The following is an 18,990-nucleotide window of genomic DNA, read 5'->3' on the forward strand; positions in this document are numbered from 1 at the left end:
TTTAGTGGCTAATTCGTACGAGTTCAGTCATACGAAAATGTACGATTTTAAAAAGGAGGCGTGGCACCTAACTCACCACTAAACCCAATCGTCATTGGGGGATGAGCAAATCGTACTAAATTGTATGAGTTAGATTGTACGAATTCATACAAATTAGCCACTAAATCAAAAAGTTACGAATTGCCGTGAGATTGTGTTGGTTTGTGCATATACATTAGATTAATCAGTACTGAAGCCAAATCAAAATAACTTACGATAACAGTCCAAAAACCATATGTTATAGAAAAACGTTAAATAAAAATTTAAAATAGGAAAAAATTTTGAAAAATTGTTGAAATTTTGTACTTTGTAATTAGTTTTTGCAATAGTTTGCTTGAGTTTAATTGTATTCTTTCAAATTTCTAAATATGTTTGGTGACTAAAATATGACTTTAATAAATACATCTGTTTAATAAATTACTTGTTTAAATGCCACAAAATACATTGCCTACATTCACTGAGAAATTGCTAAAAATATAAATTTTCAGAATGGGGTGTACACAATTATGCAGAGCACTGTACACCCCTCTTCTAGTCCTTTTGTATGTTAAAATGTCAATCAATATTTCATGAAGAGCTTTTATGATGCTCAAGTGATGGTTAGCTGTCTCTTACCTGGTTATGATCCCCTGTCACTGCTTCTCTTCCAGGCTCAAAGTCAAAAATATTCTTTGGTTCTGGGTGTTTCCCTGAGTCACCCAGATCAGCCCTGTAACGCAACATACAAAAAGAGAGAGATAGGCCACTTCATAATCATTGTTGGTTCTTGCAGCAACAGATCTAAACCTGCCCAGTGTCTTTGTAACTCCTATCTCACTCTCTCTCACCAGTCAGTCAGAGCTCCATGCTGGGTGAGGGTGATGGTGTCTGAAAATCCATCCTGGGCAGAATCTATGGAAGAGTATGATGACAGCTTCCCTGTAGGCATAAAAAAAGACTTATCAGCTTGGATATTTTACACATTAATATGAGAATAATGTCTAAATATCATCGCACCCATTACGTGTATAGTAGATACAAAGTAAATTTAGGGTTGCACAGTTCAGATTTTTGCTTGTTGATAGGGCTCATAAAATAAGCGCAATGTTTTCATATATTAAATGCATCTAATTAGCTACTTACTTTCTCTCCAGTCAAACTCAGGTTCTAAAGGAGAAAACATACAAAAAAAAAAATCACTATAGATATAATCAATATATATGCTTTTAATTATTTCACTAAGGAATTGTATGAGCAGCAGTTTAATACATAAAACCAAACATTGTAACTGGGCACTATAAACAAATACTGCTAAACAGCACTAAAAGGGTGTTCTTTGGCTCATAATCAGCAAACCCATATGAAGCGTTACATACTGTAACATTTACATCTTAGAATATGATGTTATTTAGTATCTTAACCACCCCAAAGAAAAGATGAAGATTCATGTGCTTATTGGATTCTTTAAAGGTGAGGGGAAAAAAAAAAAAAAAAAAAAAAAATATATATATATATATATATATATATATATATATATATATATATATATATATATATATATATATAATAAAAGATAAGTCATTACACCATATCTGATTTATTCTATAGGCTTTTGTGCATTTAAGAAAGAAAGAGGTTGGTTATATAACGGTGCATCCCTTTTGATTAGAGTGTAATTTAAATTAACGTTTTTAACATTTAACAACAATTGACTTATTCTCTCTATAAGCTCAATAAGTCTGAGTCAAGCTGGGTCTATCGAGACACATTTAGCAAGCTGTGCTATTTAGCATTAAGTGGTTTATTATTTCTGAACTACATCAGGAGCTACTCACGTTATTTAATTGCAGCCGTAAAATCCTACAGTATGTCTCTGGCCAAATTTCCTTTAGAGACTTTGTGGGGTTTTGTGTAAGTAATAAATGGTAAAGCACCATGAATTTCATCAGGAGTTTGTAAAGCATGTTTGTGTTTGGTTTGTAATCATTTAACTCTGAAGGTTTACTGATTAAGGCAGAATCTGGTTTCCTTAATCCTATCATGTTCAGTAAAGGCTAGCTTGTTCCACTTTCAAAGAATCAATTGTGCACTCTCATTTCCAAGTGTAATGAATGGCTGAACAATCTTTAAGAACTTGCATCTAAAATATCTAAGCCAAAGTTTAGCGTTATTCTTTCTAGAATGTGACAGACAATAAAAGGGAGGAATTTCCTCATTGTTTCCGACAGGGAAAGCACATACCCTCTGGTTTCTTGTGGATTTGCCTGAACATGCTCCTATACCAGTCCTTGGGCTTGTTTACGCTCTGGTGAAGGGATTGAGGGAGAGAGGGGGAGAGAGAGAGAGAGAGAGAGAGAGAGAGAGAGAGAGAGAGAGAGAGAAATTTAAAAATAAAACTAAACGTAAAAGAAACATACACTTTAAAATGGGTTTTTTTTGTCGTTCACAAACAATTCAACAGGAAAAAAAAAATCCTTTTACAAAAATCTGTCAAAAAATCATTCTAATAAATTTAAAAAAAGTTTTTTTATTAATTTACAATGTAACAATAAAAAAAAAATAATGTAACTCATTTCTAAAGTCTTGTAGTGTAACATTTCATAAAAAGCCAAGTCTTCTAGACTTAAATATGCTGCTTAAACTGTTTATTAAAAATGACACAACACTATTCGTTTTATTTGTATTGTCCATTTTTATTCATTTATGTTCAATCCACTTAAATTTGTAGAACAATGAAGTTTTTACTTCTGTGTAATTAGGTAAAAACTAAATTACACTAAGATGATATTTCAGATCATTACTATGTGCATAGAGAAGGGTGCACAAATAGCTTCCATTTATACAAATTGTTGAACAATCACCTTTAGCACCAAAAAATAAATAAATAAATAAATAAATAAATAAACTATCCGTAACCTACTTGATCCTAATTTTCTTAGAGAAATTGCCTGACAGCAAAGAAGAGCTTTATCCTATAACTGAAAATTTGAATCAGTCTTGTTGCTCCTTTTCATTTAAATAGAAAAAAGGAGCACACTCATGCTCTAAAAGCAAGCTGTCGGAAAAATGAACAGAGAGAAGACAAAATTAGAGGTCTTTCATTTTCACTTTAAAGCTTTAAAGTCTTCTAGATATGCAAATGTCTCCAACTAAAAAAAAAACCCAATACAAAATCCAGAAATAAAACACAATCCAGAAATAAAGCATCAGCAGGCAACGCAACTGTGATGACTTTTTTTTCATGCAAGACTGCTGATATCAGAGACAAAACATGTCTGCTACAGTGCTGTCCCTATGAGGGCACTGTAGATCAAAGGATTCATTTCAGATTTTTCCAGATCTTAACCAAGTCAACTGTTACGAAATGGGCTTCTGCTATGCTCTCCTTGGGCCACCAGAGGGAGGCATTGCCTGAATTAAAAAAAAAAACTGGGCTGAATTTAAACAAAAATTAAGTTGAACTAATTCAATTGTTTGTTTAAATTCAACCCATATAAATCGTTTGCAACAAGTTTGCAGAAATATTTTTTTCATTGTAGCAGGCAATTTTTGGAACTGGTCCCATTATCAATCATGGGAATCATGCGTGGAATTAGGCACGCACACCTGCATGCTATCAATTAACTGATTACTGATTTTGCATAAACTCCATGCTAGCACGCTCTCAGTGTAAAGTATCGTCTCTGCCACTTGTAAGCACGTCTGAGCAGTCATTCCCGATTATCTGACATTGACCACGCACTGTCATGATTATTCTTTCCCTGTTTGCTGCCTGCCTGCTGATCCTCTGCTCTTTTATTTATTATTATTATTCTGAATTTGCTGTATAAGCTGGACTGTTTGATGCTCTATGTTTACTAACTCAAACCTTCTTAGTGGGCCCTGACTATCACCTGAGCCCGGTTTTTCAAAAGTAATCCACTAGGATTTTGGATAAGGGATTGGATCAAATCTTGAAAATGGGTTTTTCAAAAGAAAAAAAGGATTACATAATCAGATTAGATCACGTAATCCAATCTTGGTTTTTATCCGGATCAAACTTTTAGTTTGGGTTTTTCAGACCTTTTTTGTAGGATCTAGATGACTTTGATCCAAAAAACCTGGATTAAACTGATCCCATCAGAAGGGTGGATTTAGCGTGGATTTCATGCCCAAAATGTAATGAAAACTTAAAAAAAAAATTTAAAAATATTACTATTTTTGGATCATGCAGTATCTTACGAGATATATTAATTATTCATAAGGTTTTAATTTTATTTGTTCATCCGTCAGGCTATAGGGAGTATAGGCTTTAACGTATTCAGCCTTTCAGTATAGGCCTACAGCAAAGTAGAAAGAGTTTGGCCTCATAAAATAATCCCCCAAACAGCTGTCAAAACTGACCAAAAACAATCAATTTTATTCTGTCACTAATTGATATTTATATTAATCACAATGGAAAATATTTTTCTTTTTAGAATATTATTTAGTGATGCATGCAATGATTACAGAATAACAACAACAACAAAAAAAAATGCAAAGAATGGCAATGACTGATTTTTGAAATCTCTTTCAACAATTGCAAAGAGACTGAAAGGGCAGAAGCACAGCTTCGTCTGGTAGAGAAACAATTGACTCTAACCAAACTGCAGAAAACCAATGCCAATGACTTGAGATCCGCCTCCTAAAGGCTACGCTCAGACAAGCTGGTCTCTCCACATCAGTTGAGGAAGTCTGAAATTAGTTTTTGACATTAAGTCTTTTTTATTTACATCTATATTTGAAACTTATTATAAATATCCTCAATGTACAGTGTTGTAGGTCTCAGATGAGCGGACTGCTGAAAGAGGATAGGGTGGGATTTTTCTTGTTTTTACTATTTATTTTTATTATTATTTGAATATTTATTAAATTCTCTTAGTTTTTATTTCAAATAAAAATAAAGTTATATTGACCCCACGCTGGCTATTCTACTTGTCAGTATCTGCCTGCCCATGACCAGTGCATGATAAGGAATACTTTGTTAAATGAAGCTGCTTATGAATCAACAGACACATGACTGTTACATCAACCTCTATGTTATATTCTATCAATAAATTAAAACTGTTGTCAGAAACAGACTCCATTTGTTAAAGTATAAATTCATCATTACTAATTTTATGTGTAGAACCAGTTATTAATCCTCTTGTTTAACCAAATCAAAGTTTTATCTCAAGTAATCAGGAAATTGTAGACCCATTTCAAACCTAAGAGACTGGTAAAAGTCATACCCAATTGTGCATGTTCTTGGAGAGAAATGACAATCAGGATATAGAGCATTTTATACAGAGCACTGACATACTGTAGCACTCAGAGTTAAGGTCCATTCATGCCATCTCAAGAACTAAATTAAAAATGAATGTGTCCACACTTGTGAACAATACTTTTAAAAAGGTTTAATTTATGCTTTTCATTCAGAAATATGCCCTTTCATATGTTCTCAGTGTTCTACTAGTGCAGAGGGCCAAACCCTGTTCCTGAAGATATACCGCGTTTCAGAGTTTAGCTGGAACCTTGATAAAATTTGCCAGCCTTTAATTACTTAGAGCTCCATCAGATCATATTCAGCTGGTTTAGTCATTGCACTCCTATAGTGCACCTGACCAGTGACTCTAGCTAATGTAATCTTTAAAATGATATGCTAAAATGCTTAAGAAATATTGTGGCTTATTTATGTGACTTTTTTTTCTTCATCTAAAGCTGCTCTGGCACCATGTACATTGTAAAAACACTACAAAAATAAAGATAAAAAACAAGAATATATTTAGTAGTTGGTCAAATTACATTTCAGTGTTATGTATAGGTTTAAATGTCCAGTGTTGTTCATGTTTATGAATTTAATGTAGCAACATAGTCATGTGAGACCATGTAGACAGCTTGGCTGAAACCAAGCTAAACTGCCAGTGAAAATCTAAGAACAGCCCAAAACTAGACTAGTCCTCAAATAGACAGACTTTGTGAAGTTACTCATTTCTGTTTATTTGATGACTAGTTGGCCTAGTCTTATGTCTATTAGATTTTCATCGACAGCCCAATTTTAGCCTTGTTTAGCCAAGACACCTGTTTAGATGTCTATTAGACATCTTTTAAAACAAAAAATGCTTGCTGGGATGTAGTGGAATGACAAAAAACCTTGACTTGTTTGTTTTAAGCGTTTTAAGGTTGTGATAACTAGCAAACTGTATGACTAATTAAATTCTTTTCAATTCACTGAAAATGTGAGGATTGAGCGCCATTTAAGATTGTAGTGGTCCAGTAACACTCACAGATCGAGATGCAATAGGCATGCCTGTCTCATCTACAGGACCTATTCCAGAAAACTTTATTAAGCGCTCCTCCCGGGTGCCAGAAGTCTTAGGCAGTGTATCGGAACCACTTTGTATTCCACCATTGGACAGTCCGCCTGTAAGAGAACAAGATGACAATTAATATACATTGCTAGGAATATAGAGTAACTTATCAAATTAATGTTAATTACAACCATTAATAGATACTGATGAATTGACAAAAATGATGACTAGCATTGCATGCTCGCTCACTTTTCTTAGGCTTAGTACATGCTTTATCAGGGGTTGTCACAGTGGAATAAACTACCAGTTACTCTGATTTATTATCCAGCCCTGAAAGTGCACACATTTTGAATAACTCACAATTCTTTAAAGTCCTGACTTTATACAAGTCCTTCAAGGCATTCAAAACGGTGCCAACAACACAAACTTTATTTCAAACCCCAATCAGGCACACCTGGGCCAGCTAATCAATCTCTTACTGGGCTGTGTAGTAGCATTCATGAAGGTGTGTTTAGGCAAGATGGAGCTAAAATCTGCAGGACACTGCCCTTCAGGACCGAGTTTGGCTACCCTTGGTTTAGACCTTGGGTGCCCAACCCTGTTCCTGGAGATACTTTCCTGCAGATTTCAGCTGCAACCTTGATCAAACACACCTAGTGCTTCTTTAAGTTGGTTTAGTTGTGTTTTATTAGAGTTGAACTAAATTCTGCAGGAAGGTAGATTTCCAAAAATAGCGTTGAGGACCCCTGGTTTAGACCAATGGTTAAAGACAATGTTTCGTCGTTTGTTCGTATGCCTGTATAAAAACTGGCCTCAGAGGACTGTCATTCAAGCAACCAGAATGAAACCACTTGTGTTTTTTTCTGGATTGTTCCTGGGTCTTGGAATATGTTTTTTTTTTAATTTTTTTAAATTTTTTTTATTCTGACCCAAATTAAATTTACAAAGCTTCCTCAGATAAAACATAAAAATTGTAGCCAAAAAAAAAATCCTTATGAGGCTCAAACATCTTTTCAGTTGTGGCAAGTTAGTTGGACTTGTAACTCACCTAAGCCCACTGCACCGGGTGTATATGCTCACAGTGTGTGTGCTCTTACTTCTCACTTAATATGTGTATGTGTGTGTGTGTGTGTGTGTGTGTGTGTGTGTGTGTGTGTGTGTGTGTGTGTGTGTGTGTGTGTGTGTGTGTGTGTGTGTGTGTGTGTGTGTGTGTGTGTGTGTGTGTGTGTGTGTGTGTGTGTGTGTGTACTTCGATGGTTTAAAAGCAGATGACCAATTTCAAGTGAAGGTTAAACTTTAGTAAACTAGGCTTACTTCACTTCACTCATCTTTATTATCCCGAAAAGATGACTGTAGAATTCTTCCTAACCCTCTTTTTAGTTTTTGAATATATTAATCTTACAAATGGACAAATTACATCTATCAATAAAATCTGCAAGTGCAAAACCATTATCAAGTTCTTCACTGTTTAAGAGTGAAACAATCACAGTTCAACTGAATAATCCACAAAATTGAAATGAAATGAAATTTAAATTCGCTAATCTGTTTTATAAAGCACAAAGATGTGGATGATCCGATCCTTGCCTGACTCGGTAAAAATGAATCAGAAAAAAATAATTTACTTTCACACACTGAGACTTACAGCATCAGTCCAAAATAAAATCCATCAGCCAACATATCAGCCCAAAATTAATGTTATAAATTTCTTTTGATACTTCTGGTAATACATGAGGTTGAATGCTGTTAGCAGATAACAAGCAATCACACACATTCTTTGCCTTACAGTATGTAAATAATCACAACAACAAATTGGTGTATATTTGTTTGTACCAAATTTACCAAATGTCTCCGCCGGTCCATAGTAAGATCCAAATGTATGTGATGGGAATCCTCCTCCATTGACCTCGGCGACCTGTTGAAGACAATAATGCAAAGTGAAAAATACAGTTTTACAATAGAATGTTACAACAGCGAGTTAAGGAGAATACACATAACAAAAAAAAATATTTAGTGCCATTAATTTATAAAAAGTTGAACACAAAAGTTGCAGTAGTTATACTGTAAATGCATTGCTACAATCTATTCCATGTCAAATAGACCAAATGTAAAAACTTTTCCATCAAACATATCCAATTTTGTTTATATTTCTCTGAAGTAAGGTGGACACCAGAATATTCAATTGAGGGATGTTGCACGATAGTTGAGCAGACTCCAAGTTGTTGAGTAAGTTTTGGATTGACAAAATCAAACAAATCCAAAGATCAGGGTAAAATGCCTGCAGCAAATGGCTAAGGGGTAAGGAGAGCATCAGTTTGATTCATTTCTATTTCATTTACAAGGCAGAAATAAACACTGCTGGTGCAGCAAAAGTATGAGAAAGCCATTTGTGGCAAAAACCCACATTGGTTTTGTGCAACAGGCCTGACCATTTTCGACTGAGATTTGGAGCCAAATTGCAGGGGGATAAGAATAACCTATGACATAAAGATAAAAGTATCATAATTTTATTTTTAATAAATAGCTTGCTCTGTTAGTAAAATCTAGTGACAGTAACAATTTATTCTCCATTACATGCTAACGGTGTCATTACAAATTTGTCTTTTTGAGTTTTTTTTTTTCTACAAACATTGCATGAATCAATAAATCAATTTATTAATTCTACTTATATATTTACTTATATAATTGTTGATTGTGTCTTTCAAAGCAAACTCGAAACAAATTTTTTTGGTTCTCAATGAATAAATAAACATTTTCAAGTTCAGATCTTGAAAGTTTATTATTAAATAATATTCTTATATGGATCTGTTTAATTTGCATTTTTCAAAGTTTAAAATCAAAATGTGGGTGAATTTGCAGACATCTCAACAATATTTAAAAGGAAAAATTTGAATAATAACGTTGAAACTACAATATGTAGCTTGTTTCCTTTTCTGGCTACTGCATAAAGAATGACATACCATGAACTTAAGTCCTTAGAAAAACCACAAGGGGGCAGAAAAAGATCATTTATGTGCCTGGACTAATCCAGCCCAAGTCAGCATTACTCAACCAACGTTTTATCTGCATAGTGCGAAAATGTTTGGTGTAGAATTGATTTATCTTAGATAAGTTTAAATTGTGCATAAATTCAAAGCTCCAAATGTTTGTGTAAAATATGATTATCCACGATTAGCACTCCAGAATACTTAAAACATCTTGTGGTTCAGAGTAAATACTTCAACGTAAATCAAAGTAAATATTTAATTACAAAATTAAATTTATCAATTTAATAAAGTGACCTAAAACATGTTTTTTTTTTATTTACATGTGGTAACAATTTATTCATTCATTTTCTTTTTGGCTTAGTCTCTTTATTAATCAGTGGTTGCCACAATGGAATGAACCGGCAATTTATCCAGCATATGTTTCTTGCATTCACACACATACACTATGGCCAATTCAGCCCATTTAATTCACCTATAGCGCATGTCTTTGGACTGTGGGGGGAAACCGGGAAAACAAGCAAACTCCACACAGAAATGCCAACTAACCCAGCTGGGACTCAAACCAGTGACCTTCATTCTGTGAGGCGATCGTGCTATCTACTGCACCACCGTGATGCCCGGTAATAATTTATTCTTTATTTAAATGTTAAAATTGTCAGCTTATTTCCAGGTTTAAATTTTAGGTTCTAGATTTTCAATCAGATCAAAGAAATTCCCAATACACATAAGGAATAATGTGCAGTGTGAGCAATGAGTATTGGTTTATGGTTAAATTCTTGCCTTCTGCTGTGAAGGGGCTGAAGTGTTGAGTATTGGACTTGATGGAGGTGTAGGAAGACCAGGAGAGATGACTACTACATCCTGGGGTATATCCGGAGTCATGAAGTGCTGTCTCGATCCACTGCCAGGTAGAGCCTCATCTGAGAAAATGATCCGTGAGCCATTGAGATGATCATATACCTCCACTCTTTTCTGAGAGAAAAAAACAAAACATATGTTATCTAATGACTTAAATATATTACTTTATATATATATATATATATATATATATATATATATATATATATATATATATATATATATATATATATATATATATATATATATATATTAGTGCTGTCAATCGATTAAAAAAAATTACTAATTAATCGCACCTTTTTTTAAAAAATTTATCGCGATTAATCGCATTTAAAATTCTGAAACTTGTAATTTTGCCTATTAAAATGTAAAATTAATGTAAACTAAAGACAAAAACTATTTACATTCAAAATATAATTGTTTATTAGAATTAAAATTCTAAATATAATTGTTTAATAGAATTTTTGTTTAACTTGTAACACAGATTTCTTCATGTAAACAACATACCCACAATAAACCATCAAGACCCTGGTTTGACAGCCATATTTATTAAAGAAATTAAAACACAGGCTTGTTAATGGCATTTAAATTTCAAAACAATCAATGCCAATAAAGAAAACATTGATGTCCATGTTGGAGGTGCGATTAATTAGTTAATTTTTTTATCGATTTACAGCACTAATATATATATATATATATATATATATATATATATATATATATATATATATATATATATATATATACATATATGTGTGTGTGTGTGTGTGTGTGTGTGTGTGTGTGTGTGTGTGTGTGTGTGTGTGTGTGTGTGTGTGTGTGTGTGTGTGTGTGTGTGTGTGTGTGTGTGTGTGTGTGTGTGTGTGAGTGTGTGTGTGTGTTCGTGTGTGTGTGCATTTGTACATTATTATTCAACAATGTTCAAGGGAAGAAGAAAGTGAGAACTGGGGAAAGCTGAACAAGTTTTAATAATAAAAAAAGAAAAAAAAGCAAAGTATGCATCATATTCTATTAATTCAATGAACCAGAGTGAATTATCACGCATGTACTGCTGTTACTGTTACCAATCTAAAAGACAACTGAAATAATTTATTCTGTTGAAATGGAATTGTAGTGCAGTAAAAACCTGCCTGGAACCACTTTAGCATGTGCAAACCTAATGGGACGTGTCCACAGAAGCTCTGAAAATGACAGCGCTCTTTTAAATACACTTATCTGCAAGAGCATCTCCAACTGCAGTGCTGAGCGTAATGCACAAACTTTATGTAAGGCTGTATCTGAATCTGTATCTGAATCTTTTTGTATCTTTTTGTAAGGCTGTATCTTAAGTCATCCCTATACCCTTAAATAGTGCATTGTTTGAGACAGCAGCCATATGTTGCAGTGTTCAAAACTATAGCGAGTCATTCTGAAGAGCACTCAGTCAATCCCTGAATGCACCACAATAATGAGTGTATAACCCTGGTAATCTCAATAACTAGAAAGTACCCATAGTGCCAAACTGAATTCATACCTATAAATAAAACATTATTTAAATCAAGAAACATTTGTATTAAAATACTTCATCTGTTATATCACTAATAGACACTTGCTGACTTTTAAATAATTCACAGGGTCTTACCAGGAAGTTTCAAGTGTAATCTGTCAGCGGGATTAATCAACCAGCAAAGGCAACGCTATCTCACGCCAATTTGTATGTTTTAAGTGGCTAATTCGCATGAATTTGCACAATTCTCATTAGTATAATTTGCTAATCCCACAATGATAATTGGGTTTAGACTAGGGTTTGGTGTCATGCCTCCTTTTGAAAATTGTACATTTTCTTATGACTCGTATGAATTTGTACAAATTAGCCACTAAACTGAAAAAAGTAACATTTCCTTGTAAAATTGGGCTTGCTAAGCACAAACAAATGACATCACTCTGGAATGGAATCAACTCGCTAGTTTTATTTAATCAATCAAGTGGGATTATGCAGGGTATGGTGAATGAAGGTATAGGGGCAGTTTCAAATACAACATCAGTGTCTTGCTCTGCTGTGTCCTGTTAAAAAAATGCACTTTTATTGACAACCACAAAAATATATGTATTTCCCTTCCAATCAAATTAATTTGTTACTCATTCTCCCACTAAACAAAATTGTGTTCAATTAATGTCTTTTAGACTTTTCCTTTAGACCAGGGGTGTCTAAACTCGGTCCTGGAGGGCTAGTGTCCTGCTGAGTTTAGCTCCAACTTGCTTCAACACACCTGCCAGGAGGTTTCATAGCATAAATTTTAGGAGCTTGATTGGATGTGTGTTTGATGAGGGTTGACTTGAGTTGGACACCCCTGCTTTAGACAATTAGACATTGAAATTACATCCCCTAAGGGTGCAGAATGAAAGTTTTATGGTATCCTTTTTTGGCTTAGACACAGCCTTAGATGAAATCAGCTAAGCATTAAATCTCTTAAAATCTCAGCAAAGGATCAATAAACAAGTCGACAGCATTAGCGGCTTCACTTACAAACCTGCTTGACTTTATTACTGCCGATTCAAATGTCCCCCATCACATTAATTAAGAATGAAACGCTTTAGTTGTTTTATCATAATCCTCAGCTGAGATTTTGAGAGATTTAATGTTTTCGTTGATTTAAGGCTAAGTTTAAAAAGGACATCATATAAACGTTCATGGGATGTCATTTCAACATCTAATTGTCCAGAAGAAATGTCTAAAAGATATCATTTGAACAAAATTGTGTTTTGTGTGCTTAGATCAAGGAAATTGTACATCATTGTGCATTTAAGATTTAAGTTCCTCCCATTTTTAAGATTTAAGTTTCTCCCAGATTTAAGTTCCTCCCATTATGACAATCCTAGATCTTGATTGTTTTGGTTGTTCTAAAGATTATCTCATTCATTTTCTTGCAGTGTAAGTTGTGTTAAGAGGGACTGTATAATTAATAAACTTTATAAACATAATAAACTGTCAGAAATCTGTCGGTAGAGTGGTGTCTTTGTCACATCGAGGCATACCACACATTATAGGAGCAATACAGTTATATTTAGGATATTTTCAACTAGAGCTGAAGATCGTTCGGGCTTAATTTCTATCATTTTAGTTGGTGTCAATACTCAGGCCGGGCTTGAGCTTGTGCTCCGGCTTGTGCGGTAAATAAACAATCATGTGATGCAAATCGATAAGTGCAAGAAAGTAATAAAATTATTTGTAACAACATTAAAACCCATCCTGCAAAAGTGCAACAAATGATGATGGAGAAGTCAAAAAGAGCGAATTTTGCGGAATGGAAAAATGTACAGTAAGCGAGGTCACTCGCTACACTGAAACTGCTGTCATGGAAAATGAAATGGATGTTCTAGGCTGGTGGAAGATTAACAAACAATCCTACCCAAAACAAGCAAGATCAGTAGTACTACTGTATGCATTTTGGCGAGCAGCATATAATAATGTTCCTCCACAAAAACACATAGCCTAATCTTCATGAGTAGGTTAAAGGATTTTTTAACTATAATTATAACTAAATATTAATAAAATCAAAAACAGGTAATGTAGTCAGAGTAGGCTAATGTTGGCATTATTCTTTTAATATTTAGCTTCACCGTCACCTTAAGGCCAGATCGTTAAGAGAAGTGGTGAAACAAATCCTGCAGAGTCTTAATTTCAAATCTTAATTTTTTTTTTTTGCCAAATACTTGTCATAATTTATAATTCATTTTAATTTATTTATTTGGAAAGACTTATTTTTATTGGTGTGTTGGCCAATTTAAAGGCTAAGTGTATATACCTAGGCCTAGAGTGCTGAGATGTTACGATGTTACAAAGGATTTTATTTCTTTGTTCCAACTTCCAAGTGGCTTATACATTTGTTATGAATAAATGATGTTAAAACACTTATAAATGACTCATTGAAACAAGGCAAAAGAGCTGTGAGCATGTTTACATTTGAATAATGTCAGGCTGTAAACGAGTTTCAGCTTTTAAAAAGCTGTGATTTAAAATATACTTGGCAGGCTCAGGCCGAATTCTGTCGGGTTTGGGCCCTATCGGGCCTAACTTTTATGGCCAGATTAAACTCAAAATGGAGTAATACATTACTACCTCATTATGGACTCTTTTTCATTTACAGTAGTTATGTTCTTCATTCAAACTCCCTAAGGTGTGACTCTTGGCCATCAGGGTCATGAAGAGGTCACTAGAACCAGCCATGACATGTGTGAGTGTTGACAATATCTTAAGTAAGCATTCAATTTTGCATTGCCAAACTTCTGCCTGACCTTCTTTCCTCTCCCTTTGGACTTAAACCCCACCATCCCTCATGCTCTGTTATCTCTGGGACCTGAATTATGCTCCCTCTCTAAGTTTGAACTTTAGGGGTCATGGGAAGATCCATGTGTTCTCACAGAGGGTGAAACTGTATCTTGTTAAATCATGGCGATGTCTTTGTTAGCAGGGACTGTGGCTTTTTCATGGAAATCCAAGTGAGTCCATAAATAGCTCCCTCTTTCTCTCCTCCTGTCATTGAGTAAGGGGTTGTTTGTAAGGTTTCTTTTTTTCGTTGTTTCCAGGGCTTCTCTCGAGGTGATGCTGAATGACCCAGGAGTTGCCAGGGATCATAGGTATATGTGCAAGCAGTTAAAAAAGTGAAGAGAGCAAGAAATTCAAATGCGACAGATCATCCAAAGATTTAGCCCACCTCAGACTGCATGTCATCTGCAGGGATCCTAGTCAGTAATTCCTCAGCTCTCAGATGTATTGCCTGAAAGAAATACAGCAGCATGTCATAACTCATTTAAATATTGATATTCTTTTACAGCACATCCATCATGCAGACTTTATTTTAAATATGTGCTGCACTATATGTGCTGTAATTTGTACATTTTTCAAATGATAGATTGATAAATAATTTTAATACCATAAACGTCATTATTGTTACGACCTCAAAAATGTCTAGGGCTGAAGTCGAACATAAAAATTATAGAGAGAATAAATAAACAGTAGCAGGTTTGATTTTTAAATGACCTTTAAGGTTCTTTTATTGTGAGAAGGTGGAAAAGGTTTGTATTTACAATAAACAAAATAAATGAGCGCAAACAAAAAGCTTCAGGGCTGAGCAAGGCCAAAATAACAAACAAAACATTTACTAACTCCACCCCGAAGATAACTTACCTACTGAATCAAAAATAAATGAAGAAAATAAATTACAAACACTACCCTTACTCCTTAACTAAACGAAAAAACAGGAGAAAATCAGTGTCAAAGTAAATGGCGCTCAGCCCCTACGGCGCTCAGCTCACAGCTTTATCAAACGGTATTTTGACAATCACAAAAATTGGAGGGGAGAGGAAAAAGGGAGAGAACACCTTAATGTTCACAATTCATAAACAACCAGTAGCACTATGATATGTTTCACACGAACGCCACACTCTTAGAAAACTCTCCGTCTCTCCCCCCAGCGATCTGACTCCGTCGGTTCCTTTTCAAAAGATGCTGACTTCTCCCAGCACCAACCACAGCGCACGCACGCAGCACGTCCAATTAGGGCGGGGTAACCTAGAAACAGGAACGGGACAGGACGAGAGAGGGAAAAAGAGAGACACACCCACACAGTAGCACAGAAACAACCTAATACGCACTTGCGTAACATTATGTTGCATTCACAATAAAATTTTGAAAAAGCAAAAAACTGAATTAAAATAAAATTAGGAAAAATAAAGTTGCAAGAGTAGTTTGCTGACGGTGAAATTCTTTTTTTTTAATCATATATTATATCTGGTACATCTGGATATCATATCTGGTACATATTGAGGCATTTGCAATGTATTATCCCATTAAGCATATTTTTTTATGCTTAATGACATAACATTCAAACTCCTAGCAGTTGATCCACAACATTTTGAAATGTAGTTTCAAACCATCATAAAGAAAAACTTGTGAGATGATACTATATACTATGAGACAATCATGAATAGCATATTTACATTATTTAAAATTTTTTTACCCTTTGCGCTTCTCCATTTGTGCGCTACTATATCAGTTCACTATGATCACTATGTTACATAACTGCCCCCTGCTGGTCATGTCTTTTTTTGTGTTACACCATCCAGTGTGGTAGCACGGACACTGCAGCATTGCATGTGGTCACGTTCATTCACTCGTTAATTCTCAGTGGCCTCATCTGTAGCTGTTTAGATTCATTTTCCTTCAGCTTAGTCCCTTATTTTTTAGGGGTTGTCACAGCAGAATGAGCAGTACTGGGAAACACCCATACACTCTCACATTTACACTTATTCACAACGGCCACTGTGGTCAATCAAGTTGTCCTATAGCTCTTGTCTTTAGATTATGGGGGAAACCAGAGCACCTGGAGGACACCTGGAGGACCCACGCAAACAGGCGGAGAATACACAGACTTCACACTGAAATGTCACCTGGTCTAGCTGTGACTCGAACCACTGACGGTAATAACCACTGAGTCACTGTGCTGTCTATAGCTCTTTACATAAAGTAGTAAATAAATCTTTAATTAGATTTCATCATGTGATGATTAGCATATTTACTGTCATCACTGCAATGTGTTTACACTTTGCCTGGTGTCAGCCCATTCCTGTTTGCCTATATCTAATAATCCAGGGGTGCTAAAACTTGGTCCTGGAGGGCCAGGGTCCTGCATATTTTAGTTCCAACACCAATTAAACATACCCAAACCAGCTAATCAAGCTCTTTCAAGGTGTATTAAAACATACAGACTAGTGTGTTGAAGGAAGTTAGAGCTAAACTATGCGGGACACCGGCACTCCTGGAGCTAGTTTGGATACCCCTGTTCTAATCTACATGCTCACACAATCAACTAAAAGCTTACTTTCCAAATTTCCAATTAAATTTTTTTCCATTACTTATAAATATCAAATATAGACATGCTTTTTTTTCAGTCAGTTAAAAAAAAACGAAGCAGTAACTAGCAAATTGAAAACACTGGTCCATACTGTGTGAAGTAATAATAAGAGGCCAATACTATTTTTCTTGCAATGGTTTGAATATATCTGGCAACCATGGTGACAATAAAGGTAAACATCAAATACGTCAACTTTTATAGTACCGGAAATTCTTATTCAAGGTGTCACAGCACACATTTTTACAGTTTTAAAATTTGTATATATTAAGTCCACTAAACCATGTATTCAGTGTAACCATTTAAGTATGTCTTGCCTGAATTATGTTCAATTGCAAATTCAGTTGCTTTTGGTGAATTTATTATTCTGTGAAATGTACAAAGTACTTTTGTTGATCATAAAAAAGTAATAATAACAGCTTTATTTCACAGTTTTACTGGCTCACATTCATTTCATTGTCTTAGACAGAGATATTTTGTGACGTGGTCATGGTATGGCATATTCACACAGTATTGAAATTAAATAATTTAACTGTATCTTTAAGTTTTTGCCATTTTTGTCTGATAATAATTGATTGCGCAAAAAACTAAACAAAAAAAAAAAAAGGCTGATTTAAGGCTGATTTAAGTTGTGTTCTAAAAAAAAGCAACAGCATGCAATAAAAGGATTATGTTCCATATTAAAATGAGCTTTTATACTAACCAACACCTAAAATTTACATATTAGAAACAGCTTCTATTTCTTGTAGCTGGACAACATGGAAAAACAGACAATGATTACCTCAGGTACCCCTCATGTGCTTTATTCAGAGTTAAATGCTAATAATGTGAGTTTGAATGTGACATTTATTGCCATACTACTGAAAGCAGCAGCAGATTGTTCTTCTGAGATCTTGAAAAGAAAAAAAAATTATTTGAAATTGAACTTTAGAACTGGGACTCAGTGCAAGCCAACACATATAAGTGACACAGCAGGTCCATTTAATAATGTTAAAGGTGTTTATTATGTATTAATTAGATTATAAACCTCACAATTTCATTGGAGTGCAGTGAGTGCACTATTCTGTGCTTCTGAATGGCTGTACTTAAGTGTCTGTTCTGTTTCGTTTGGTGCAAACAGACAAACTGCTTATCACTGCAAATCTCGTCACGTAGCGTGTTGTTAGGACACTTGGTTACAATGTGACCTGCCAAACTAATGTTCACATTCATGATACTTATAATATTTGCTAATTAATAACCACCTAATGTGGATCAACAAATCTGCATCTTATTTTGAAGTCCAGTAGAAAGTGAAAATACAAATTTCGTAAAACTTGGTCTCCTAAACATCAGGTCACTTGCACCTAAAGCACTTATCATAAATGAAATAATAACAGAAAACAATCTTAATGCACTCTGTCTCACTGAAACCTGGCTGAAACAAAATGACTATATTAGCTTAAATGAAGCAACTCCACCAGGATTCTTATATAAACATGAGGCTCGTCAAACTGGTCGTGGTGGTGGAGTTGCATCAATCTTTAGTGATTTCCTTAATATTAAACAGAGAAACGGACTTATGTTTAGCTCCTTTGAAGTATTATCGCTTAATGTTCAGCTTCCAGATACTATACAAAAACCTATGTTATCTCTCGCTTTAATCACCATATATAGACCCCCAGGACTCTATGTCAAATTTCTAAAAGAATTTTCTGATTTTATTTCTGACTTACTAGTCAAAACTGATAAAATGCTAATTGTAGGTGACTTTAACATCCACATAGATGACGCTAATGATACATTAGGGCTCGCGCTTATGGATTTAATACACTCACTTGGGATAAAGCAAAACGTTGTGGGTCCAACCCATCGCTTAAAGCATACATTAGATCTAATTCTGTCTTATGGAATCGAGGTTATTGACGTAGACATTATACCACAAAGTGATGA

The 18,990-nt window shown here is 34.6% G+C and overlaps 1 protein-coding gene across 23 annotated transcripts in view; it reads right to left on the bottom strand.

Annotated features, from left to right (window-relative positions):
* sorbs3 (sorbin and SH3 domain containing 3) overlaps positions 1–18,990 on the bottom strand; it is an 81,894-nt gene that overhangs the window by 29,549 nt on the left and 33,355 nt on the right. For 10 of the 23 annotated variants that reach the window (XM_087263281.1, XM_087263276.1, XM_087263271.1 and 7 more), the window contains 8 exon segments: positions 14,863–14,925; positions 10,091–10,282; positions 8,166–8,238; positions 6,303–6,439; positions 2,260–2,323; positions 1,162–1,185; positions 867–957; positions 655–748 (listed from right to left, as the gene is read on the bottom strand). In XM_087263281.1, coding sequence (XP_087119407.1) covers positions 655–748; positions 867–957; positions 1,162–1,185; positions 2,260–2,323; positions 6,303–6,439; positions 8,166–8,238; positions 10,091–10,282; positions 14,863–14,874 — 687 coding nt within the window. In that variant the 5' untranslated portion in view covers positions 14,875–14,925. 23 annotated transcript variants of the gene reach the window in all.

Source organism: Danio rerio, chromosome 8 (assembly GCF_052040795.2).
Source record: "Danio rerio strain M-AB ecotype USA chromosome 8, GRCz13ab, whole genome shotgun sequence".
NCBI classification, from domain to species: domain Eukaryota; kingdom Metazoa; phylum Chordata; class Actinopteri; order Cypriniformes; family Danionidae; genus Danio; species Danio rerio.